This window comes from Melanotaenia boesemani, chromosome 7 (genome assembly GCF_017639745.1).
Source record: "Melanotaenia boesemani isolate fMelBoe1 chromosome 7, fMelBoe1.pri, whole genome shotgun sequence".
In the NCBI taxonomy this organism is placed as follows: Eukaryota; Metazoa; Chordata; class Actinopteri; order Atheriniformes; family Melanotaeniidae; genus Melanotaenia; species Melanotaenia boesemani.
This window is the reverse complement of record NC_055688.1, coordinates 26,924,497-26,950,454: the sequence shown is the minus strand read 5'-3', so window position 1 is coordinate 26,950,454 and position 25,958 is coordinate 26,924,497. Positions and strand designations below refer to the sequence as shown.

General features: G+C 37.9%; 1 protein-coding gene across 2 annotated transcripts in view; it reads right to left on the bottom strand.

Annotated features, from left to right (window-relative positions):
- Positions 1 to 25,958, bottom strand: part of LOC121643190 (A disintegrin and metalloproteinase with thrombospondin motifs 2-like) — a 151,894-nt gene that overhangs the window by 59,849 nt on the left and 66,087 nt on the right. For both annotated transcript variants that reach the window (XM_041990465.1, XM_041990466.1), the window contains exon 3: positions 25,119 to 25,299. In XM_041990465.1, the coding sequence (XP_041846399.1) occupies positions 25,119 to 25,299 (181 nt within the window). The remainder of the gene's footprint in view (positions 1 to 25,118; positions 25,300 to 25,958) is intronic.

The following is a 25,958-nucleotide window of genomic DNA, read 5'->3' as shown; positions in this document are numbered from 1 at the left end:
CCCTGCCTGAAACAACCTTTTCCAAAATGAGATATAATATGGGTACAAGTGACATTGACAATGTCATTTGACTGAAATATTTCAGGGTGCATATGCATGGAAACACACACACACACACACACACACACACACACACACACACACACACACACACACACACACACACACACACACACACACACACACATAAACAGTATGTGAAAGTCAGTCAGGTGCTAATGTATTAGTGTGACAACATATTATTTATTAGACATTAGTGAAAAGGTGTGCTGGGCGCAAATGACTGTGTGACTGGGTGTAATTGTGGAGGACTTGTACCATGCCAAGTAGAGTTGACGAAATTTTGAAAGTAACCTGCTTTGGAATCCATGACAGACACTCACATACACTAGCATGCATTTGTGGCTGGCCAACACATGGAACAAAGAGGTTTGGATCACAACACACAAAAAGAAAGAGGCTGCTTTCTCTTACTCACCGCTACATCAACAGTTTTCTGTTATATTCAACCCTTAAAATATTTATTTAAACTTCAAGATAAATCATATTAAACTCTAGAATTAATAATTAGTTAACGATTATGCCTTATACTAGGGTAATACTCATGTAACGTGATCCCATTCTTCTTCATATAATGAATTAAACATGAATGTAATAACTTTATATCAACAGCTTTCTGATGACTGAATGAGGAAAAACAAACAAAAAAAACTTGATGCTTTCTGAGGACAGCTGCTGGCAGACACACAGATACCTACCCAACTCTTGTTCTCTTGCTTGATTTAATAAAGAGAGGTTATTATAAGGGGATATTTTCTGTGCTCTTCGAGTCTAGAACGCAAGTAAGACCTGTCTCATTCCACTCACTCTGTAGAGCAAGTAATACTCATTAATCCTAGATGTAGAAAGAGGCTGAAGGGAAGAAAGAGGAGGAGAGACAGAAATAGGGCTAATATCATTATTTACAGTTTTTAAGTCCTTTCATTAGCCATCCACACAGTTAAATTCAGACCACATAGTGTTCGCTCATTGGTTTGAGGAAAAAGCATGTGTGCCCTTTTGTGTAAGTGTGTTTGCAAACGTGCATGTGTGTGTTTTGTCACCAGAGCATGCCCAATATGGAGGACTAGACAGAGCAAAGAGTCACAATCCCCAAAAGTGTTCATTTAGAAGAGTTCACACTGGCACAACACACACACCCACACACACACACACACACACACACACAGGAAGCTCCCAGGCCTATCCTATCCAGTGCAATGTAATGAGATATCTGCTGTTTCCCATTTAAGCCTCTTCATCCTCCACAGAACAGAAACAACTGATAGGAATGGGAGGAGAGGCGAGGACAGGAACTTCAGGACAAGAAACAAGATCAGGTTCCTCTGTTTCTGTCTTTCTTCTCTCTGTTTTAGGAAGTAATGTGTCTTCTTCTCTGTTTTTCCTGTTATAATGCAGTGGGTCTCACTGCACTGCCTGAGGAAATTGCCTTATAGTGTCTCTTCTATATGTGGACACAAACACACAAACAGATCACGCATATTCTCCTGGTAGTGGCCCCAGTGACACTGCTTAAATATTAATGACCTGATTCTTTCTCATTAATAATAGCTGCAGTGCTGATTATTCGGTGAATACCACTGTGTGTGTGCGTGTGCACGTGTATGTGTGTGTGTTAATGTGTGTGTGTGTGTGAGCACTTGTCACTGTGAACCCTTCCAAAAGGATTACAGACATTACATTACTGTGATAAATCAAATAAAATTGAATTACATAATAGAGAGAGTGTTAAAGGTTGATATATATTATCATAAATCCTCTGTCAGTTTGTGTCAGTGTGTGTGTGTGTATGTTTACGAAGAAGAAAATAACATAAGTGTTGATGGAGGGCTCAAAGGATGATATAAGCTGATGTGCATAAACACACATGAAAAAGAATTAAACATGGATAAATGACAAACATACAACTGAAAATGCTTGAAAATATACAGGAATGCCCACACAGACGAACTCTCGCTCAGTTAAGCTATGTGTGAGTTGTGTGAGGTGACGCTGGTTTAAGTTAGCTTAGCACTAAACAGATATGCACACACACACATGATTGCACACTTGCATGGGGCAACAGAGAGCAAGCGTTGACATTAGTGTCCAGTGGTTTGTAATGGAGAACTTTGCATCTACCTGCTAAGAATAGCATTAGCTAGAGAGAGGCTGCAGAGAGAAAGAGGTGTATGACAGGATGAACTGAGTGTCCTTTAGTAATGATGAGTCAGGGAATTACAGTAGCAGGCATTAGTGTAAAGCAGCCTAAAATGAGTTATTCACTTTCTGAAATGATCTGATGGCCTTGGAAATGTATCACGCTGTTGTATAGCTTTATATTGTTACATCTTTAATTCATTAAATGCTTATATGGCATATTATCAGCGCTTCATGTTTATATATCGGTGAGGGTATACATATCTTCGGTGTTTGTGTATGTTTGTGTGTGTATTTTTGAGACCAAAAAAACCACTTCGAAATTCGCATTTCTCATTTCCCTGATGAATTACTTGCAACTGCATTGAGACAGGGAGAGAGGCAGAGAAAGAAAGAACAAAAGAAACAAAGAGAAGGTAGACTGCACTGCAGTTAAAGGACAGCTGAATCTGCCTAGAGATTGAGAGGAGACATTGCTCCCTAAATCACTCATTCGCGCATACAAACACAGAGTTATCTCTCAAGGCTTCATTATCCTGCTTTTTGTCTGTCTTTTCTGATCTGTCTGCTCGTCTTCTCCCATCTGACCCTTCTCTGCTTCATCCCTCAAGCAGACACACAAGTCTGACTTCAGCACCCAGCCTGCTGCCCACCCACCCAGCCCCTGGTCTTTCTGGCCCTGTCTGTCGTTACCTACGATACCTGGCTGTTGAAGATAGAAATCAGCTTATTAAGGCTGTGCTAATGTCTGCTCAGAATTTCTGGGACACATCAGCTGTCCCCATTTTAATTGGCTGACACTATTAATATTTCATTCATTTGAATACTGCACATCACCTTTCCCTTTGCTGACTCTGACCCTGCTAGGGGCTGCTCACTATGTCAGACTGATGTAAATGGGGGGAAAAAAAAATCCATTTTAAAGTGACAAACCCCAATACTGCTTTGGATTTTATTGCATGTAAAACCAGGATTAAGGTATGTTTTATGAAAAGCCTGAGTGAAATTAAGCAAAGAAAATCTGTTGTGCATGGGTTGCAGTTAGGTAAAAACTGTATTCATGGAAAAAATGTGAGGCATCAGAACCAAGATGATATAAATCAACACATTAATGTGCCTGTATATACAGCCTAAAATAGAATTAATGAAACTACAAAGCACAGGGAAACTGTAAAACAATATCAAAGGTTCAAGCTGACACTTTTTACTTCGTAAAATGTCTTTTAGAAAAATAAGTAAGGGGAACTGTGAAAGTCATGGCAAGATTTGTGAGAGCATAAAAATTTTAGATAAAATATTTCCAGAAAGGAAAAAGTAAATATCTACCTGTCTGCAGAGAAAGCACAAACAGAATCTACATGAAGGACTTATTACAAAAAAAAGCTAAATTAGCCAAATTGTGTGAAGCAACATTTGCATTAGAGATAATATCTTGATTGATGGTAGTGGAATGAACATCTAAGTGAACTCTGTGACTATGAAAGGAGACACATGAGGCTTGTAGATTTTATGTTGCACTTATGCACAGAGGGACTTTCAGTGGACGACATAAACCATTTTGTCTAATTACTGTAATAGCTTGCCAATATGTCAGCTTTGAAATTCTCCTGCTATTCAATCAGCACTTAAAGTGATCTGATATGGGGTCTGCCCATCAGCAATGACGAGCTGTTGTATTTTGCAATAGGAAGAGCACTTAATAAGAAGTGAAGAGAATTCAAAATGGCCGATGAAACACTATCTCTCCCCGATGGTTATGCTAAAGGCCACCAATCACTATTTACTGATGATGGATGGAGAGGGTACAATTCAACTTGAATGTGGACACATTAGGGCTAAAAGAATTCAATAAACTTTAAACTGAGATGTGAATTCACTTTGCATTAGCTGTAAGGTGAGATTGCTGCAAACTTAGGAATGCACTGATACACACATGTGCATAGCTCAAGCTCACAGACTCACACCTGCAAGCCCTGGGGCTACCTCCAGGACAGAAGGCATGATGGAGCTGGGAAAAAGGAAAGGGAAAGAAGAAGTGGAATAATTTGTGGAGGCTGATGTAAGCAAGAGAAACAAAGTTGATTTAATTTAACAATGTTTTAATTGAACTTGTTTAGAAACAGTGCTAAAATATAATCTCCTCATTAAGTCGTTATTCAGCCAGACAATATACATTCAGTTTGTCCATATTTTGTTGTTTAAAACAAAAAAAGGGAATATCAGTCGAACTGTTGGTTATTGAGCGGAAAAATAGATTATACCACAGAAGAAGAACACTAGGTTAAGTATTTGCTTGAGCGGCATATGAATTGTATTTAAATCTTTTCCACACCATGTTAATCACCTATGCTCTAAAGAAACATGTACATGCACACAGTGGTATAAATGTTGGTATTTTGTGTGACTTTTTTGTAAGCCAAAGTCTTTAAAAGTGCCCAACAGGGGAGATCTTGAAGTTGAAATACTAGAACAAACACACATAGATGTCTGTTATTCAGTGTAGTCTGTTGCATATTACCAGGACTGAAAGTGTTGGTAGCTACTGTGTGTTAGAGTAGCATTTTATTTAGTCTGCTGGGTGCAGTCTGGTGGAAATTAAACTCACTGATTCAAAGTGCAATAAAAAAAATCATATATGTATTAGAACAGGTTTTAATCAAGAATTTTATAATATATTCATTTATATTCATTCTACTAATTAATAGTTCCTCAGACTTTCTGAAGGTTTTTAAAGGTTTACTGTGTTTGCTTCTTTTTCACTCAATTTCAGCCCAGTCCTTGTGTGTCCACTTTTACAGATATGCAATCTTTTTTGTTTGTTAAACCATTTAGCACTGACCTACAACTCATTCTAGCATGAACTGAGGGGATGAACTAGTGTAGTGTCTCTAAAAAAAAATAAAATAAAATAAAACCCTTAGGAAATAACCAGTTTTAAATACTATCTTTTGGCACTTTGTTACCAGCAGCTTGTCGCAAAAAAAGCACAATTTGTTCCTACACATGCTGTTGCATTTCTGAAGACAGCCTTACAAACATAAAGTAGTAATTTAGCACTAACATAGTAATTTCCAAAGAGATATGAGCTTGTAAAAGGAAACTGAACTGGAGGATGAAAGTAGAAGATGGAGAAGGGCTAAAAAAAGAAATCTACAGCAGAAGAACATTAACTGAATGTGATGTCCTTAAGAAATAGGAAATAATTCAGCAAAGATCAAACACAGGGCCTGACAGATGCGCCTGAACCTTCTGTTGTTGGCCGAAGCCGCAGCAGCCTCTGTGACAGATACCTGTCAAGAAGCCTTGATGAAGAAAAAGAGGGAGGAAAAGTAAATTGCACACAACCTGAATAGAAATCAATGGCAACAGGTCTTATGGAGAGCTTAATTCCTCCCCAAAAGGCAGTCAACAGCCAAAGGAAAATTTCTGGAAAGCTTCTAGAAGCCTGAAAAACTATCCCCCCCAAAAAGTCTTAGACAAATGACAAGAAAGCTTGTTTAAGAAGGCTCAGACTGTAGTGAAGAATAAATGTGGTCAAACCAAACATTGATATCAAGTTTAATAGAATTGCATAATAAAGTTTTTTTTTTTTTATTTCAAAGGCTTCAACAAATTGCTCCCATTGACTCTATTTAACTGACAATGTATCGAGAAATAAAGAGACCTTTGCACATTTTCCACTCATTTTTGTCTTTTTTTTACTTTACTGTTGAATGACCTAAACTCTTTGTATTTCTGTTGTTTTGTAATGCTGAGGAAAAACATCAACAAGAACAAAACAACTAACATTTGCATTGCAGTACCATAAAATATGCACTTACAGCTTGGGCTGCATGCTTTGCAACCATAGTAAAGATTTAACTTTCTTATCAAAAATGTGACAAATTAATCAAAAGATCAAGAAGACAGATAATGTCATCAACCTTAAAGTCCTGTCTGACATATGTACTTCAGAAAAGTTCAGGATTTGAAAACAAGAAACTATTTAATGCATTCTGGGAAATTTCCAATAGATGAAAGAGACAGTACTCAAGCACAACATCACACTAGACTTTATTTGGCAGCCCTAAAGGTGAAAATTGGTGCTCAGGGGGCTGTAAACACAGGTAGGATTATAATATGACAGCTCCGGCAGCCAGGAGTTTGTGCGCAGACATATGTGCAAACATAAATCATGGCTGCTCCTGCGGCCTTTAACACCCATCTGTCATCCATCGGCTCAGCTCTGCACTGCTGGCGTCTCAATCAGCTGGCATAATGTCACACACACTCACACAACACTCACTTTCTCCATCTCTTTCTTTTTCTCACAAACACATGCGGATATGTACGCACAGCAGTTTGACAATGTGCCACAACAAGTGTGATTGCCAAAGAAAAACACACACGGTGTCCCCACAGTGTTCCCTGATTAACAAGATGGTTTGTTCTCTTCCTCAGGCATGGGCCAACCAGGCATGAGGACACAAATCTCTCCCCGCTGGTGATGCTGAAGGCCACCGGCCACTATTTATTGGCAATCTCAGCCCCTAACTACCCAGACTGGGAGAGAAACACGCTTGTCCCACTGCCACGTCTGTCTCTGAGTGTGTTTTTCATGTGCTGAGAAGGAAATGTGATGGCAGGCATATAATAAATTATACCCCTTACTATAATGAAATAACACACAAATAGACACAAACACACAAGATATACAGAGGGATGTCCTCATTTTTAGATTGTGTGGGTGTATCAGTATCAATAGTGTGCAGGTATTAAAGCCTCAAACATCAACATCAAAGCTGTGATTAAGGCAGATTAAAGCTTCTTCACAAAAGTAAAAATAAAATCATCTCTTATTGCATCTCAACTGAACAATTATTTCCTTTTTTTTAACTTCTAGACTTAATTGGGTGGATTTAGTAGGCTTGTTGCTGTAGCAGCTCAGTTAAACATTAGTAAATGATGTGTTTATCTACTTTGTGCGTAAAAATAATCCACACAGAGAGGTTGAGACAGTGTAGCTGCTTTCACCAAAGCAATGCTACTGTTCTAAAAACAGCTCCTCAAAGCTGAATATTATGTTTTTCTGTAAGGCCTTTACAGTTGACAGCTTTATTGGTGAAATATTTAACTGTGTCCCTATTAAAAGTAGTATTATTTGTATTTGTAGAGGACTTTAACTGTCCAGCGCATATATTTACAATGGGTGTAACATCACATCAGTGTTTAAATTACAAAGAATCTTGCCCTGAACTTTAGCCTGAGACATTTAAACTTGACTCATGAGCATTTGTAATAATTGTGCTCTTTCCTACCCTACCCCCTACTCTTCTTTTACTTGCTATATGTTTCTTTTATCTTTTTTATTTCCTGGATGAGAGGAATCTTTGAAATCTGTCTTTGAAATCTGTGTTGACTTCCCACACTGCCTCAACCCTCAAGACAACAAACAGCATCTGTAACAGCATGAAAGAAAATGCAGATCAGACTGCAGGTATGCGTCTTCATCATGCATCCCGTATACAAAACCAGGCTTTTTAATTTCATTGTTACATTCCAGTTAAATGGCTGTTATCAGCTAATACCACTAATGTAGATGTTCAATTCCCATTTAACTAAATGTTAAACTAAAATAAAATTCAAAGAAAAACAGAATGCAATGATGTGCCAGTCTCATAAACCCTTTTTTTTTATTCTCAACACAACATAAACAACATATCAGACATTTTACCATTTCACGAACAATTTGAGCTCATTTTGAATTTCATGGCAGCAACACATCTCAAAATATTTGGAAAATGGGCAACAAAAGGCCAGACTAACAAAACAACTGGACAGGCATTTGACAATCAGGTTAACAGGTCAAACATGTCAAGATGTGTAGACATATACAAACAAGTGAGAAACTTTGTCTAAAATTGTGGAACAATTTGAGAAAACGTAAAATTGCAAATACTTTGAAGATCCCAGGTGTACTGTGTATGACATTAAAAGATTCAGAGAATTAGGAGGAATGTCTGTGCACATAGGACAAAGCTAAAGGTAAAATTTGGATGCTTGTGATTCTCGGGCCCTCAGGCAGAACTGCATTAAAAACAGACATGATTCTCTACTGGAAACCACTGCATGGGCCCAGGAACATGTCCAGAAACCAGTCTGTGAACACATTTCTCTGTGTTAAATGAAGAAAGGGTTCTATAGAATGATGAACATCACTGTTCCAACTTTTCTCAGCTGCAATAATAAAATAAGCGAATATACAACACATACAAAAGCCACATGGATTTAACTAAGCAAACGGGTAAGGTACTGCTTTAGTTACTCTCTAATTACTTCTTTAGTTTATTTTGTGTGAAAGTGAAACTGTACATAATACCTCGACATAGTTCTCTGAATATTTTCAAAAATTTGTTTTTAGTGAGGTAATGATAGGCTTAGTTATTGTTTAGAATATGTGCACCTGGTGGTCCAAGAAATATTTCTTCTTTCTTTTAAAAAAGTGTTCATATATTAAAAACAATTTCTTCGTGCTTATTAAAAAAATGGTTTGGAGTAGAATTAAAAATCTACAATCATACATTACAAAACAAAAAGCTTCTCCATTAGAAAACAGTAACCAGCAGACATTTTACATGTAAGGCCACCTGATTGGTCACTGTTTTATAATAATTATGGATGATACACTCCTCCTGGCCCATTAATAAATACACTACCGTGCAAACGTTTGGGGTCACTTGGCCATGGGATTCAATAGGGAAGTGACCCCAAACTTTTGAAAGGTAGTGTACATATAGTCTTTTTTATCTAGACTAAAGCATAATTAGAAGAACCAACTTTTAACAAAAGGAGATGATAGTAATGAAGTACAGAGTTATGAAAAAGGACTGAACTTTTGTGATATTGATATTGCAAACAAGAATGTAACAGCAGAGAGACATAGTGGGAAGATGTGTGGAGGAAGACGAGCCAAAACTCATATTGGCCCATATTCTGTGCCGGAGTGTCTGAATCATTCTTTGCAAAGTCAGACACACTGCGAGTTCAAATCTGGTTAAAAGCCGTTACAGCAGGGGAAGAGAGAATTGATTTGTGGGCAGACAAGGAAGTAGTGAACAGATAAAATACAAACTTAATCTAATCTTCAACCATAATTTCTCATTAAAAGGTATGTTTATTTAATATACTTCCAATATGTTTACAATCTGTACCATTCTAGATATTGTATTTATTTATCTTTTTATTTTAAAAACTAAGTTGTACTCATATTTTTTTTCCTGGAATCCTGTTTCCAAATAAAATGTGTGAAAGCACAGAGACTCAGAAAATATTTCTTCAGTTTTTTTTAAGTCTTATGAAAATAATCCAAAAACAATGTATTAAAATTTTTTACTTGAGAATGTTTAGTACATTTTTTTCCTATAATTGACTCGTAACCTCCGCCAAGGAGAAAGTTGTTTTTGGCGGCGTACGTCTGTCTGTCTGCTAGCAACATAACTCAAAAATTAATTCAAAATTTTGATGAAATTTCAAGAAATGTCAGAAATGGAATAAATAAACATTTGATTGCATTTTGGGGGTGATCCAGCTCACCATCTGGCTCTAGGATTTTTTATTTTTTTTTTATATTTATTTATTTATTTTTTGGATTCTTTACTATTGGGAGATAGGGATAAGATGACATCATGGTAAATGTTATAATTCAACATTTTTAGACCCGGACCATGTTAATTTTCTTGATCTGGTAATCCAGAAAGTTCAAAATATCGGGGGTACTAAATGGGCTGCTTGTCTAAGGCGAGTAACCCTGTGGCTTGGCTGAGGTCTGCGCTCGCTGAGTGCTTCTAGTTTTTAAATATACGTCTATTTTATACAAGCAAAATTGAAATGATAGAAAAAGTAAATAAAAAGTCAATTTTTCAAAAATCAGTACCTAACAAAGAATTTTTAAGAATGCAATCTGCAAATATTTTGGGTATAATTCCATCAAAAATATTTTAAAAGGATTTAGAAAACCAGAGACGTCGCTGTTGACATGGTAACAAGACTGAAAACCATTACAGGATGGCCGTGAACTTCCAACAGTACAAGGTTAAAAATAGGTTTTGTTCTGTGAAGGAAAATGGTGCATGGATACAGTTCATTAGGTAATTATTATAGTCACAATACAAGTTGAAACTTTACCACCATTGAAAGAGAAAAAGAAACAAACAAAATAATAAAAAGCAGATTAACAACATCAGGAACCTGTTCTCTGGGCTCCAGCTCAATTGAGATCAACCACAGGTAAAAAATAAATGTCCTGTGGTCTGACGAAACAAAAAAGTGATCTTAGAAGTAATGGATGCATGATGCAAAGGAAAGACACTACTGGTGTTGTAATCAGTCTAAAGCTCAAACCCCTAACCCTACCCAGTGAATTATCACACATAACTAGGTTAACTTGTAAATCTGTGAGGGTATCACTAGTACTAGACAATGCATTAAAAGCACAACAAAAAAAGTCTTGTGTGTTGAGCCAGTCAAACTTTGTTTTAAGAAAAAAATAGAAGAAAGCTATTTCTTTAACTAATTACAGACCATTGTCTCTAAATTCCTTAAATGCTTGAAGAACTGTTAGGAGGAGGTAAACATGACCATGTTCAATCTTCCCCAGAAGACAATAAAACGTAATAGTTTCAGTCTTTATGTTATTATTACCAATTAAATACAGCGCTTAGATGATTAGCAAATCATTGGATTCTTTTTTTTTCATAGTTGTATACAACAATAGTAAACTAACTTTTCCAAGTGAAAATCAAAACAACTGTAAGTCTTTGAAAAGTCACAAAATCTGGTTGCTACCTAAAGCAAACAGTAACATTAACTTTGCTGTTGAAGGGTTGAGTAATGGAAGAAGGAAAGAACAATGTAGAGACTAAGAGCAGCAAGGGACAGATGGTTCAGCAAAGTAGAGAAAAACAGAAGAATAGAGGTCAAAAGGAGAATGCAGATGGGTGAAAAGGGGAGTTAGCAACTGTGCATGAAGCGGCTATAAACAGGAAACACATAAATATGATTCCAAGCCAGAAAACTGGGGTTTGCCAGCTTGATTGGGAATCCTTTCAGAAATCTCCTGGAATTCTCAGCAATAGTAAATCTGGAAAGGAGGACTCTCAGGGGGAGCGGGGGTAAAATGCCAAGAAAGAAACTAAGTTTTCTCTGGAATCAGCACATCTGTTATGGAGGGCGATCTATCTACGTCTGGTTGCTGCAGGATGACACATATGGCAGGAGAAGAAGACTACACGTAAGCACGGCAGTGAAAAAATGCCAGCATGCTCTCTAATTGTCTCAGTGTGATTGTGGCTTTAACTCAGGAGGACATATTAAAACAGAACCACTTTCACAGTATGTTTAACTAAACCAGTACTTCTTGTCGAGATGTAACAAACTGAATCCTCTGAGACCGTTCAGAGAGAACCTGCTCTGATTTCTGCAGCTTTTGATTATCAGTTATTGTTAAATGATCATGCATACAATGCTTGAACAACCAAAGCCTGCATTATCAAATATGTTTTGACAAAACATCCTCTTTTTATCAATATGAAATGGAAACATTTATACTGAATGTGTCTGCAAGGCATTAAAATCTTTAGAGCATTTACTGTTTCACTGCTGCTTCTGATAGTATAACTTATCATCAAAGCTTGTGATCAACATTTCTCTCTTATTACTTAATGTAAACAAGCACACTTTTGTTTCCTGAGGTCTTTCTAAAGAGTCTGTGACATGCCTTGGTCAGAATACCAGAGGATTAAAGTATAATAGCTTTCTTTATAAACATGTGCACTGGTACCGATGCTTCTTTTAGGCACAGTCTCATTGTAAGTCACGTGTTGAACTAGCCCTGGCTGGGGAAACACAGATGAGAAAGCTGAAGTAACAAAACAGCCAGGTGGTGAGTACTAAACAAGTCAAAATCTAGTTGGATTGCCCGGTCATATGCAAGCTTAATAAACCCATGGGCACTGTCAGCATATTCCATTGCTTTTTGTTCACATTTTAATAGACAGGTGCTAAAATCAATTGCTTCTATGGATGACATTTTATCAGTTTTTAAAGGTCTGTTTTTGTAATTGTTTGGTTCCATTGTTGCATTACGGATGCTGTTCATTCAATACGAAAAGGGGAGTGGGAATTTGAAGTCAAAATAGAAAATCAATGAAAACAGAATGTCAGCATGTTGACAAATTTGTGGTAAAGCGTTATGAGTATTTTTTTTTAAGTTGGGTATACTATTTAATTATGAAATCAAGAACAAAAGAGTTGTGACTTTCCACAGTGGATTATTTTATGCTGCAGTTAAAAAGAAGGTGAGGTTGGATAATAAGTGGCACCATGACATAACAAAGCCCTGCAAATACCTTCAAACACTTGGTAGCTCTCTCTATCTTATTTAAAAGAAAGTAAAGCAAGGTGGAGTCTGGTCTTAACTATTTCTTAATTAGAGGCTTTTTAGCCAAAGAATCTTGTTTCTTTAGAAAAAAAAAATCTTGCATTCACAGCAGGACCAGCTGGCACGACACAGGGGCTTAGATTGCATGACACATGTCATCCAAAAAGAGCAAACACAACTTTTTGATAATAAATTACTTCATCCTGCCACTAACCATGAATAATAAAGTGGTTTTTGTATATTCATTAATATTTTCTTTAAAAAAAAAAGGCCAGAAAAATCACAGTTTTTGCAAGAGTGTGTTAGCTAATGTGCACAAACTAGCAGTAATTCTGCAACCTTCCTATTAAGAGCTTTAGGTCTAAGTTCAACATACCTAAAAAGAATAATTAGACCACAACTGTAAAACGAAGGCTAATGATGATTATTTAAGCATGCCTGTAGTAGCCCTGCTACTTACTACATTGCCATAATTGCTGCACACAAGCACATACCTTCAGAAGGCCAGGGATCAAGAGTGTACAAAGAACCACAACATGACCTGTCTGGAATTCACTGGATTTCACTCTGGTTCATTAGCTGCAGTGAACAGAATGAAAAACGTCTACGTTATCCTCTGCCAAGCTCTAGCTTTTCTATACAGAAGTCCTCCACTTTTATTCAAGCTAAATCTTAACAAATCAAACTAAAGAAACAAGACATACCTAACCAACTCAGTGAACCTGAAAACATTATTGGAGATTCATCTTAAATCAGATTCCTAAAAAAAAGTCCATAAAAAAAGTACCTTCATGTTACATCCATTCATAACCTGCATATTTCATCTGAGCCACAAATGTGTGTTCCTCTCCTCAACGCTTATGACTTGCGATATGGCCTTTGCTGAAAGAGGAGGCACAGAGCTGTGTTTTATTAAATTAAACTCCCAAGGGGGCGCAGCGGCAAATGAACTGCTGCCTAACAAACTCCCAAAACCACACATCACGCTGCTAATCGGGCAGCAGCAATAAGGCACACACTCTATGAACTTTAATGCACAGATATCTATACAGAACTCTGAAAATGCCAATCAAACTACTGATGTGTGACTATTGAAATAAAAGAAATTTATTATATAAAGAGGAGTTAAAATAAATATTTGAACACTTTCCAAGCAAAGTTGGGACACTGAAAACAAAATTCTCTCACTAAGCGGTACAAGTTATAAAGCTTTTATCACAATAACATGTATTTTAGAATACCACCCATTTATGATAAATGTAATTGCCTAACTTCAGTCACCTACAGACAAATGACAATAGGCTTATAACATGTCATAATAGAAAAGAAAACTAGACAAATGTACTAAAGCAGAAACACAAATCTAAGCTACTGTCATCAGAAGTTTTCTTCTATGCCAGTCTCACAAAGGACTTTTTATGGTCTTAGAAAACTTCAAAATTTAATTTAATTAATATTGAATGTGAGTAGAAGTGTGATTTAGGATCACAGTTTTGGTTTGGCAACCTTTGTTTTTTCTTTTTTTTATCAAGATTCATCAGAAAATCAGGATATAAAAGGCTTCATCAGAGGCCAATTAAAAAAATACACACATTCACGGAAGTTAAAACAGCAAAAGATTTTCTTGACAAATGAGCATCCTCAATGTGTGCAAAAGCTGAAAACTATCCATACATATCACAAACAAAAACTCACACACTTCAAAAAGCTGTCCTACTTTTGGTCTTAAAGAGCATGTGTACTCATTAAAGTGTTTAATAACTGTACATAAACTTAACGACACATGTGAGGGATGAAGAAACTGCTACAATAGCAGTGAATGTGCCTGATTCTCCAGAGTGTAATGTAAACCTCATTCACATGAGAGGCTCCATTAACCTCTAAATCAACTGCTTTAGTGTTACATCCACTTTACACACACGTTGCTGCATTAACCTACATACTGTTACAGCGAGTGGTGGTTCGCATATTGTGGACTAGTATGTCTCATTTGGAAGCGCCTTTAAAAACAAGCAGGTAATCATAATCCTAATCAGGTAATAATCACAAAAATCAGAATGACTGAAACATCTCTCATTTTTCTTACCATGGCTGTAAAAATAGTTGAACCTTAGAACACAAATTTTCCTGCTGAAGTGTGCACAACCAGGAACCTTATTTAGCAATGTCTGTGTCTCCTGCACTTCTTCGAGGAGTGTCAGATTTAACGCAGCATTTGTGTGTATGTGTGTGTGTCTAGTATGTTTGCGCACTGTGACAGTAGTGGGAGGATGGAAGTCACACACCATCTCATCTTCCTTGAGCTTATATCCCTCAGGTTGGCTGCTTGCATAACTGATGCTAAGACAGAACACTGTCCTTCTCCAGGGACATATGTGGTGCATTATTATAGTCACACCCTACCTGATGTCTAATAGAAAAACCCATTTAAAGCCCATGTACATAAAACTTAAGACACCCCTATTTATCATATTTTGACACTGTTGCACATTCATTGTTAAGAAACTGATTTCATACATAACACTTCTGACTGACTCTAAAAGATTAATGACACAATTTTCTAAGAAAATTATTTTGTTGCATTTAACATCCATCCATCCATCCATCCATCCATCCATCCATCCATCTATCTATCTATCTATCTATCTATCTATCTATCTATCTATCTATCTATCTATCTATCTATCTATCTATCTATCTATCTATCTATCTATCTATCTATCTGTCTAGCTAGCTAGCTAGCTAGCTAGTCAGCTAGCTTTCTAGTTAGTCAGCTAGTCATTGATACTATGTCTAGAGTCAATGATTTTCCTGTATCAGTTAATATCGCTCAGCTCCTGTCAATGCAAACCAACACAATCCATAAACCTGATTTAGTTCTGGTGGCCAATCTAATCTTGGATTGTATAACTACTTCCTTTTGGAGGTGTAAACAAATGTTACTTTTACACATTTTCAAGTAAAACTGTAAACTGGCTTCATTTAGCCAAACTCAACCACTGGTAATATTTGTTTCCATCTACTGCATTCAAATAATTGTTAAGTGATCCTGCAAAGATTGTTAATGTTCTTCATTTCAAATAACTGTTTGGTTTACTTCAAACTTGTCTGCCAAAATAACTAAATAATTATGGACTGTGAAGAAGCCCAAGTATACTGCTGACATCCTGAAAAGGGTCCCCAAGGACCGTCAGTGGGGATGAGGGATCCTCCTCCTTATCACACACATGAGATGTCATCCTCTGTAAACCTGACTAGGAACAGCTAACAACACAGTCACAACAACATCAGAAGACCCTTCAGAAGAAGGCCAAGTAGTCGAAGTATGTCAAGGTAACCGAGGACTTTAATTCTTAAAGTGGCAGTCTCTTGTTCTGTCACTTTCTTTATTTTCCTTGCTTCCGCCAATAATGTCCTCTTGGATCTTTTTGCTAAATCAGCCATGTTGCTGATCCAAAGCGGCAAGTGTGTTGATATCCAGCTGCTGGTGTGTGACATGATGCCAAAAAGCAAAACACAACTGTCATACAACGCTCCAAACTGTAACACAACAGTGTTAAGTGCTATTTCTCAGCCTTAGGATGCTGCAGGGAATGATGGCCTCAGGAATGTGCACAATGAATCTAAACAATTTAGAACACATAGTTAAAAGGTTTAAGGGAAAATGATATAGTTATGCTTTGAAGATTGGCCACTAAAATTACTAAATAAATAGTCTTAACACTAAGGTGTTAAGTGCTGAATGTCAGAGAATTTCATATTGAAAATCTTATTATATTTACAGATTATGTATGCAGTCATACAGAACATAGAAATGCAGAACCTAATGACAGTACCGGCATTTCAACATCTAGAGTCCAGTTCTGAAAATACTGGATAGACACCACAATAGAGACAGCACAAAAGTGCTTATCTAGTCAGAACACTATAATCACCGTGATTATAGTGACACTCTCAATCATCAAGTCGTGTAATAACAAGATACTCCTTCATCCTTCTACTCTACAGCTCTTTTTTTTTTAACTTTATTTATTTATTTTTGTCTTACAGACAAGTAGAAATCCCCCTACACACACAGACTGTATGTGGGTCAGTGCAGCACTGGTGGATGCAGACTGGAGCAGAGGTTGGCCGCACCCTGCTATTATCGCTGGAGACCTGTTCAGTTTAAAGGCAGTGCTGTGGCATACTGACTGACGGCTCAATGGAAGGCCTGCTGGGAGTTTACTAGCAGGTGAGGAGTCAGACAAGCTGAAGGGAGAACACACGCAGAGGGACATACAGTACAGGCACACTGACAAATACAGATGTGCACACCAGGAGACGCACAAAAGCTGTCAATCAGCTGTGAGTTAAAAAGGCAAGGTATAAAACCCTCAGACACACAGGGAAATACATATATGTGCAGGAGTACATGTGTGCATACACACACACGCGCGTGCGCACACACATATGCTGAGTGTGGTAATAAGGTAGTCATGCTCTCAAGGGATTGAACCAGTGGCCACAGAGAGGGAGAGCGGAAGCAGCTGGCCGCTGAAATACTTCCCCTACTAGCTCTGTAATTTCCTCCCAGCGGCACACCTGGGCCGCTCACACATATACGCTGCAACTCTGTGTGTCTGTGTGTGCTTTATGTGAGTTTTGTTGATGTGAGTGTGTTGTGCACACATGTAAAAGTATTTTTGCACCTGTGTGTGAGTTTGATTTCTAGTTCTGTTGACTGCATGTGTATTTGTGTTTATGTAGACACACACTAATGCACACAGCCGACTGAAAGTGGTTCCCTGGTGCCCAATTTTAACACCCATATTCTTACATGGTATTACCAGTTATTGCATACATAAAATGCATGTTGATACAAAATGCAAGCTGTCTGAGCATGGTGGTGCTGCACCTCTGTGGATATGAAGTTGGTGGAGGGTACTGATACAGTATGACCAGACATCTTTAAAAGGAAAGAGAATCAGATATCTTTATAACAATTAAACTAATGCAAGGTCTAATAAACTGTTTTTTAATAAAATATTATTAGAAAACACCATTTCCAGAAAAGTTGGAAAGTTTTCTTTTACTAAACAAAACTTAAATTTAGTGAAAGACATGATTTTCAGTATCTTTTCTGCATAAAAATGTGAAATGCTTCAGGGAGCATGGGGAAATTTCCCTACGTAAAGGCCAAAATCAGAAACCTCTGTTGGATTGGATAACCTTAATTTAGCACTGCATAAATTAACAATGCATGTGTCACCATAATCAATACAGCATACAAGCTCAGGGGTTTCTTGAAAAACCATTGTCGTAAAATATCTGTCTCTGTAATCAAAAAGGTAATCTGAAACTGTATTATGTAAGGAGTAAGCCATTCACCTCTGCATATTCTCTGGACAGGATCCATTTCAGATGGACTGAAAACAGTGGACATGTGTTCTGTGGTCAGATGAGTGAACCTTTCCACTTTTGGGAAAAACACACATCAGATTCCAATTGCCAAAGATTAGAAAGACCATCCAGGCTGTTATTAGAAAGAGATAACAAAGCCTACGTCTGGAATGACATTGGTGTGTATATTTCTATGGCATTGGTACCCTGAATATGTCTAATAATATGTCCAATTGTAATCTCAACAGGCCAATAAGTTCTCTTCAAAAAACATTTCTTTCTAAAGTAAAAAAAAAAAATCAGCTTTAAGAGGTATTTCAACTAAGGCTAAGAGAGTCTAAGAGTAGTTCTTTTTAAGAGTGAATGGAAACAATGCTGACAAACAATGCTACACTGGCTTTGGAAACAGCAGCAGATAACAGTAGCATTAATCTGACATTTAAGGTGGTGTGAGTAATATGAATGCAATGCGCTGTTACTGCTATGCAGCAATTACAATAACTGTCTTTTTGTATAACAATGTTATAACCAGACAACCAGAGCAGTTGGCAAAAATAGTTGGAAAAATAAAATCGGTATGAATTAGACAATTAAACTAGGATGTCCGTATTTAAACAAATATACATTCATTTTCAACCAATTGTCTCAGTGCAGGTCTCAGGTGTAACATTTAAAGCAAAGCTGCCCAGGCAGCATTTCTAATCCAGCCGATACATGTAATCCCTTCACTATGTCCTGAAGAGATTTAGACGGTATCTGGAAACATATTGAACAGATGCCTGAAATTCATCGCTGAGCTCCAGGCACAGAACAAAGCTTCTTGCCCTATTCTACAGTCATTTAGCAGACGCTTTATCCAAAGCGCCCTACCATTTGGTGGAAGTGCATTTCTGTCACTTGTAGAAAAAAAATTTTTTGGGTCACATCAAAGAGTTCATGCCCATTAGTGGGGGTGAATAAACCACTTTGCCACATGACTAAACTCTTTCTTTCTCATTGCAACAGTCCAGTACAGTGACCTTACACTGTTTGTACTGTATCTGTCTAGTAAAAGAAAAAAAAAAAAAAAAAAAAAAACTTGAATATGTCCACTTGAGGCAACAACTCATCCCAAACTTAGAGGGGATCCCCCTCTAAAGATCAACTTTAAAGGAGGATAAAAACCTAACAATAGCTCATATCAGCCCAGAACTATAAATAACAACAATAGAGTACAATATAAAAAAAAGAAAGCAGACATGAAAATCTACCCTTGCTCACATAAAATCATGACCTCATATAACCCAGCCACTTGCACTTTGTCAACAACTATTTCAACACAAGCTGGCAGTGTTTGATGAAACCAAACGACCAATTCACTGACCAATGTCAGCCCTGGTATGGTCTAACGATCACTAGTAACTAAGTTCAACTTATTGCTAACAATCCTAGCCAACGCCAAGTTATTGTTTGACTGACTGAATAATAGGGCTGCAACTAATGACTATTCTGATGGTCGATTAGTCACCGACTATTAAAACGACTAGTCGACCAATCGGATTATGTATCTCATGATTATTATATATGGATCCTATTTCACTTTCAGCTTTGAAATCTTGCATGAGGTTGTTAAGTAAGTCCGACGTGCCTCCTCTTTAAATGTTCGAGCATTGCAGATGTACTTCTGTGGTACACAAGGCCCGCTTTACAAATCGCACATGTATTTAATTTATTTTGTAAGTTTAATGGAAAGTTATCCTAGACTTTTAACGTTCTCCGCAGCGGTTTTCCCTGGTCCGCCACCATATTTTTCCCCTGGCGGACGTTATTGCGCATGTGCAACTCTCAGCAGAGATAAAAAAAGAAGACGATGTCATACTCTGTAGTTTTTTTTTTTTGCTGACAATAGTCGACGGCTAAATTTGTTGTCGACTATTTTTATTGTCGACTATTGTCGAAAACGTTGACTAATCGTTGTAGCCCTACTGAATAATCATTAATATTTTGCCCTAACAACCATTCTTCCAAAGACTTTGCTTGGCTGTTTCTTTCCCTTGCGTCTTGCTAGCATTTAGGAAGTCTGATAAACCAACTAAACTTATACCTTAGTTTCATAAAGCTATACATTTCCTTTTGTCTTCAAGCATTTAAAGGTTTAATTCCAGAGCAAGGAAGTAATGAAGACATTATTGCTCCATCTTTTAAATACCGCTTGAATGACAGAGAATGTCACCTTCTAAGGGTTTTCAGATAGCTATTTTGGGATTTCCATCAAGAGACACAACATACCATTTGACAGTCTACTGGGATCCTTTGTTACACCACGGAAAATGAGTCCAGGCCATTTATGAGTTGTGTGCGCTCACATCTCTAAGTGCCTAGTCATGAGTCTCCTCTTAAAACCCTTGTACCAAAGAACTATCCTTGTGTCACACTAGCTGAGATGGAGTGGGTGAGGAGGGGTGGAGGGGAGGGGCAAGAAGTGAAAAAAGTGAGTGAATAAGGCTGAGAGTGATATCAAGAAAGAGAGGCTTGAGGGATCATGATTTATTTTCTGGATGTGGAAGGCCGACATTAAGCTACAGAAGCCAGCAACCATGGCCTTTGTCTGACCCTCTCCAACTTTCTCTAAGCTGATTCTGTGTGATGTAGCATGCAGCAACAACACACCAGCGCACCCAGAACTGTAATGAACAATTCAGTGCAACCAAAAACATACAAGAACAGCACAGAAGAGCAACGCCTAGGGTGCATAACAAATGCAGCCTTTGTGTAGATACATGGGGTCCTGTATAGCTGCCTCAATCCTCTGCCCTGTGTCAGCCCACCAGCTAATTGCAGTCATTCTGCTCCAGGGGCTGCAGGGGAGTCCTTCTTCCATGAAAACAATAAAGAGCTCTGAAATGTCAATGTAAACCAGTGAGCCGCAAAAGACTGCGCACTTGTGCTCCAACTTTAGAGCACAAGTCTTCAAAACAGAGCTAAATGATGCCATGTGACAAAAATATAAGACAGACTAGTGAAACATTAAATAAAATGTTCCGAAAGAAGTTTTTATACAAGCAAGTCTGTATATTAAAAAACAATCTGAGCTGAAAAATAGTGACCTTGTATGCTATGGTGCTCTTGACACTTCTTATGAATGCATCTTTGAGAACACACGGGTCAGGTCCCCTGAGACGAAACACTTAACTCCACCATCACTGTCCTGACTGTGGAAATGGGGAAAGTAAGATGGAAATTTCTTTGGGGTCCAAGAAGTAGCAAGTGATGCTAAACCCAGAGAAGTATGGGAGTGAGAAAAAGGAAAAAGAATTATCTGAACAGGCGGACATTGATCAAAACCACTCATAAAAGAGGATAAAATGAAATTGTTAGGGAGGGCTGGGCTAGAAAGACAAGGCAGATTTAGTGATGAATCTCTGTCCATCTTGAAAAAAGAACGGCAATCCTTCGTTTTCTATCGCTGCAGCGATTAATTGACGAATGTGCCACATTAATAATAAAGCTTGCTCTCTCCACTTAGGACATTGATTCACACCTCCTCAGCTTATAGTGTAAGAAACCGATCAATCTCGCTCCTCCTTCATCTCTCTTTCTCTACTTCTTCTGCTCCTGTATTACCTTGCTAAATATAACTTCCTTCCCTCTGTCTTTAGCCAGGAAATGAGTCCAACATTCAATAACGGCTGTGAATTAAGCAAGCCTGGCGCAGAAGATTTTCAGAAATGATTGATTGATCATTAATTAATTTGCTAATGTCTGTGATTGATCTACAAGGGGGAGTGATTGCGTGAGAAATAGGAAGGGAGTAAGAGAGAAGAAGGGTTTGATTTAGTTTCAACTGGAGTCTGGATGGAAAAAAGAGAAGTAAAATTAGGAAGATCTATAAGGTGTTTCCTATAATGTCAGTGTGGCTTTGATATTACAGCGACGTGATGTAACAACTGGACAGTAAACTTTATCTTTACATAATGTGGTCGAGAATAGCAAAGACAAAAGGCGAAGAGGAAGAGAGAAATGAAGAGAGAGATCCACATCAAATGCTACTGGGAGCAGCACATGCCTGCTTGTCTGTCTGTCTGTCTGTCTGTCTGTCTGCTTAGCCTTGAAAATCCCAGCACTCAAAGCCAGACGACCACAGAACTCATGCCCACGCCATACATGCACGCACACAGACACACGCACGCACAAACACACACACACAGTGGCCTGTTCTATCCTACGCTATTGATCTGCACCCCACTCTTCATTAGAAAGAAAGATTCAAAGGCAACAAGGAGCAGTGAGACGCATTGAGAGTGTGTATCTATGTGTCTGCGCACATGCAGCATGTGTGTATGTGTGTAAGTTCAGAAGTGGAAATGCATGATCAAGGGAGTTGTGTAAGCTGTGTGTGGTTACATCCTGTATATGCCTGTGTTTCCATGAAGTTTTTCTTTTTTTTGCAACATCCCCCCCCCCCCCCCCCCCCCCCCCCCCCCCGGTGTGTGCATGTGTTCAGGCTGCATAGATAAAGTGTGTATGCACATGGATGTGCTGCCAGGTATCAGTAACAGTGGGAGAAGATCTGTGTTACTCCAATGCAGTCTGTCCTCACAGGGTGTTCCTATGGAAACCCCACCCACCCCCCACCCCCCACCCACCTCTCTCTCTTTCTCTCTCTCTCTCTTTCTCTCTCTCTCTCTCTCTCTGTGTATTATTAGACATTTGAGTCAACTGCTCAGAGTAGAAAGAAATAGATCTCATCTCATTATGAAGAGGCCCAACTCACACCTGTATAATATGTGGTTCTTAGTTTTTGGAGATTATTTTCTCCCTTCTGTGATCAGTTAAGATGCAGCCTATTGCACTGGTCAGGGTCACGCAATTTAGTTTTACATAATAGATGATGCAGTGTTTAAGCCCCTAACAGCGATACTAATGAGTATCACAATCTTTGAGGATTTCTTTCTTTTACTTTCCAAAACCTTAATATTGAGCAAAAAATGCTCTTATGTGACATTTATATCTACTCAACTGGTGTGCTTTATAAATCAGAAGTCCTGCTGCTTCTTGTTTGTGAAAGATCCAGAGCCAAAATCTTACACTAACGACGATGAGATTTTAATTGGTGCAGCAAATCAGATGATGTTCCCTCCAGATGCAGAGTGGAGAAAAAAATTAAAATAAAAAACTTTTTTAGGTGATTCAATTAATAAGTGTTTTAGTTTAGTTAAAAACCAACTAGAAATTTAAACAAAGTGGATGGCAATACTGACAACAAGATACAGTCATCTGCAGATAAAACAATGGTGTACCAGGGGTGTAAGGTAAGGATGTTCAAGGACATTTGCTCCACCTTTTTCCATTGTCCTTGCTCACCATAATATGCACTAGCGGTTTCCTGACAGGTCATTTCCATGAACGCATTTGATGGTCTTTTCTTTCAATTTAGTGCAAATAAAAGTGAGGGCAAAGTTTTACACTCTGAAAAAGCTAAAATTCAAGTTTAATGTTAAATTTAAAATTGTTAGTGTATCTCTGCGTCTTTGTTGCAATGATATTCACTCCTATTTGATTGAGTCACGAGCTAAAAATATTTAATTGAACAAAGAGCAAAACCAGACTAAATGGCAAAATGCTTGCTGCATTTTTAAACATACAGATATACAAAGTCAGGATTTGATAGGTTTTATATTATTCCAGCTGGATACCCCAAATCAGAAAGAATTAGGTCTGGAAAATGCTAGCTCTTAAATAAATAGCTAAATTTGTAAATAAATAGCAATATCTTCATTTAGAAGATATGAATCTTATCTATTTTATCTTTTTATAACACAATTCCACTTGTTGGGAAATTTGCTTTGTTCATTTTAGGCCTGTGAATGATTAAAATAAAAGATGAGACTAACAATTTAGGGCTAACAAAAAAAATTCTGTTAACACTGTAGGTGGTGTCATCAGGTGACAAATAATTTTTGGTCCAAAAGCATAACGCATGATAAGCTGAAGATGTGCACAGAACCACCATTTTGTTTGAGAAAATGATTGGACTAATTAAAAACAATGTTACTCAAGAACCTTAGCTTTAAAAGACAAAAAAGACCCCGCACTGTTTCACACCTTCAGACATGTTTGCAGATATGGTGTTCACATTGTCAGAATATATTGTTGTGAGAAAGAATAGCACCATTATATAAGAGTATAAACTATTCAGTCCTTACTTTACTGAAAGTCTTGCAGATCGGATGAATTGTGTCTTCTCCAGTGTAGCCTGGACTTATTCTTGCTCCATCTCTGTTTTTTCATCCAAACTAAATGCTCTACCAAGGTTTTAAATTAAAGACTGAAGCATATTTCAGTGGGTCACATAACCTTGAAATCAAAAAGCCTCTTTCTATTGCAGCGAAGGTGGATTTTTTTCTTTTAGGATTTGTGAATAATAAATTACAAAGGACTAAATGAATTTATACAATGAAACTGGTATTTAGGTTGTGTGATCATATTTGCACCACAACTAAGTCGAGTTGCATACATATTTTCTTTTCTAATCCCAGAGCTGACACTTCTGCTTTCTTTTGCTTTCAAAAACTGATGTTCCCTCATGATGTTTGAAATGGAGACATAAATGAAGAAAAACTGACATAAAAAGCTGTTAATTGTGAAGGCAATCAAGGCGGCATGTAATTCTGTTAAAGGTACAAAAGGTATGACCTTAACAGAACATGTGTCCCTCCATATGTCATACCTATCTCACTGGAAAAGTGGTGCAGTGATCCATTTGAGTATGTACTGTTGTAATGATTTTGACAGCAGGGTATGACTCACTGTTTGCATATCATAATTTGATGAAACAAAATGTGGGCTAGAAAGAAATGGTGCAATATAAGGCTTCATTTAAGAGGAGAATGGCCAGTGTGCTGGCATATGTTGCAGGCAAAATAATGATAAAAGCACATTTGTATGTAGATATCTCCTATGTGGGTTTGGAATTGGATTATCCATGATTTGGCTTAAAGTCAGATTTTTTTAGAATATCATCCCTGTGTGGCTACAAGGCCAGATGAAGAAGAGCATTTGGTTCTAAAGTGTGCATGAAGAGCTTTTAGTCAAAGATGTATAAAAGTGGAAGATAGCACTGTGGGAGCTACAGACTAACCTCTGGAGTGGTAGTCTGCTGCTGTGCTGCTGATGGGCACTTTCTTAACGGCTGAAGAGCGATAGATGATATGTGTCCTGCCTCCTCCTCCTCCTCCCTCCTCTTCCTTTTCTATCACTCCATCACCTCTCTCCACCGGCTCGATAAAAAACTCCTCTTGCTCTGTCTTGATCATGCCGGCCTGAAAGAGAAATATTAATTGGATGACATGAATATGGATGAGTGAACTCTGACACCATGGTAACATATCAGTCCCTTATATACCATATTTTACTTTTTCACTTTTTTGCATCCTTCACCTTTCAAACAGAGGCAGAAATAGCTTTTTGCCACATCTTTGCTGTGTTTGAGGCATGCTTAGGGAAAAGAAAAAGAAAATAGGCAAGTGTAGTGATCCCCCATGAGGCCTTGCAGAGGTCCAGAGTGACACCTGGCATCTAAACAAGCCAACACACAAGCAAGGGATGAGACCGTCCCACTTCTGTCCTTAACTAACACATCCTGTCAGGTAATTCCCAATGTCCACCTTCCACACACACACACTCACAGCACACTGTGCACAAATGCAAACTCACAGAAAGTACATGACAGAGGGAATAAGGAAGGAGAGATGGAAAGAAGTAAGAAGGCAAGAATACAGAATGCACATGCAAAAAAAAAAAAAGAGTTGTGTGCACATACATGGGGAAAACAGGCGCTGGGAAAATTGCCCGCCACTCTCTCTTATTCCATCTGTCTGTTTAAGACAACTAGTAATTACCAAGGCAACGCACTACTGTAGAGGGAAGCCATGGGGGAGATAACATCGTGGATTGAGAGGCTTTTGAAAGGTAGAGAGCA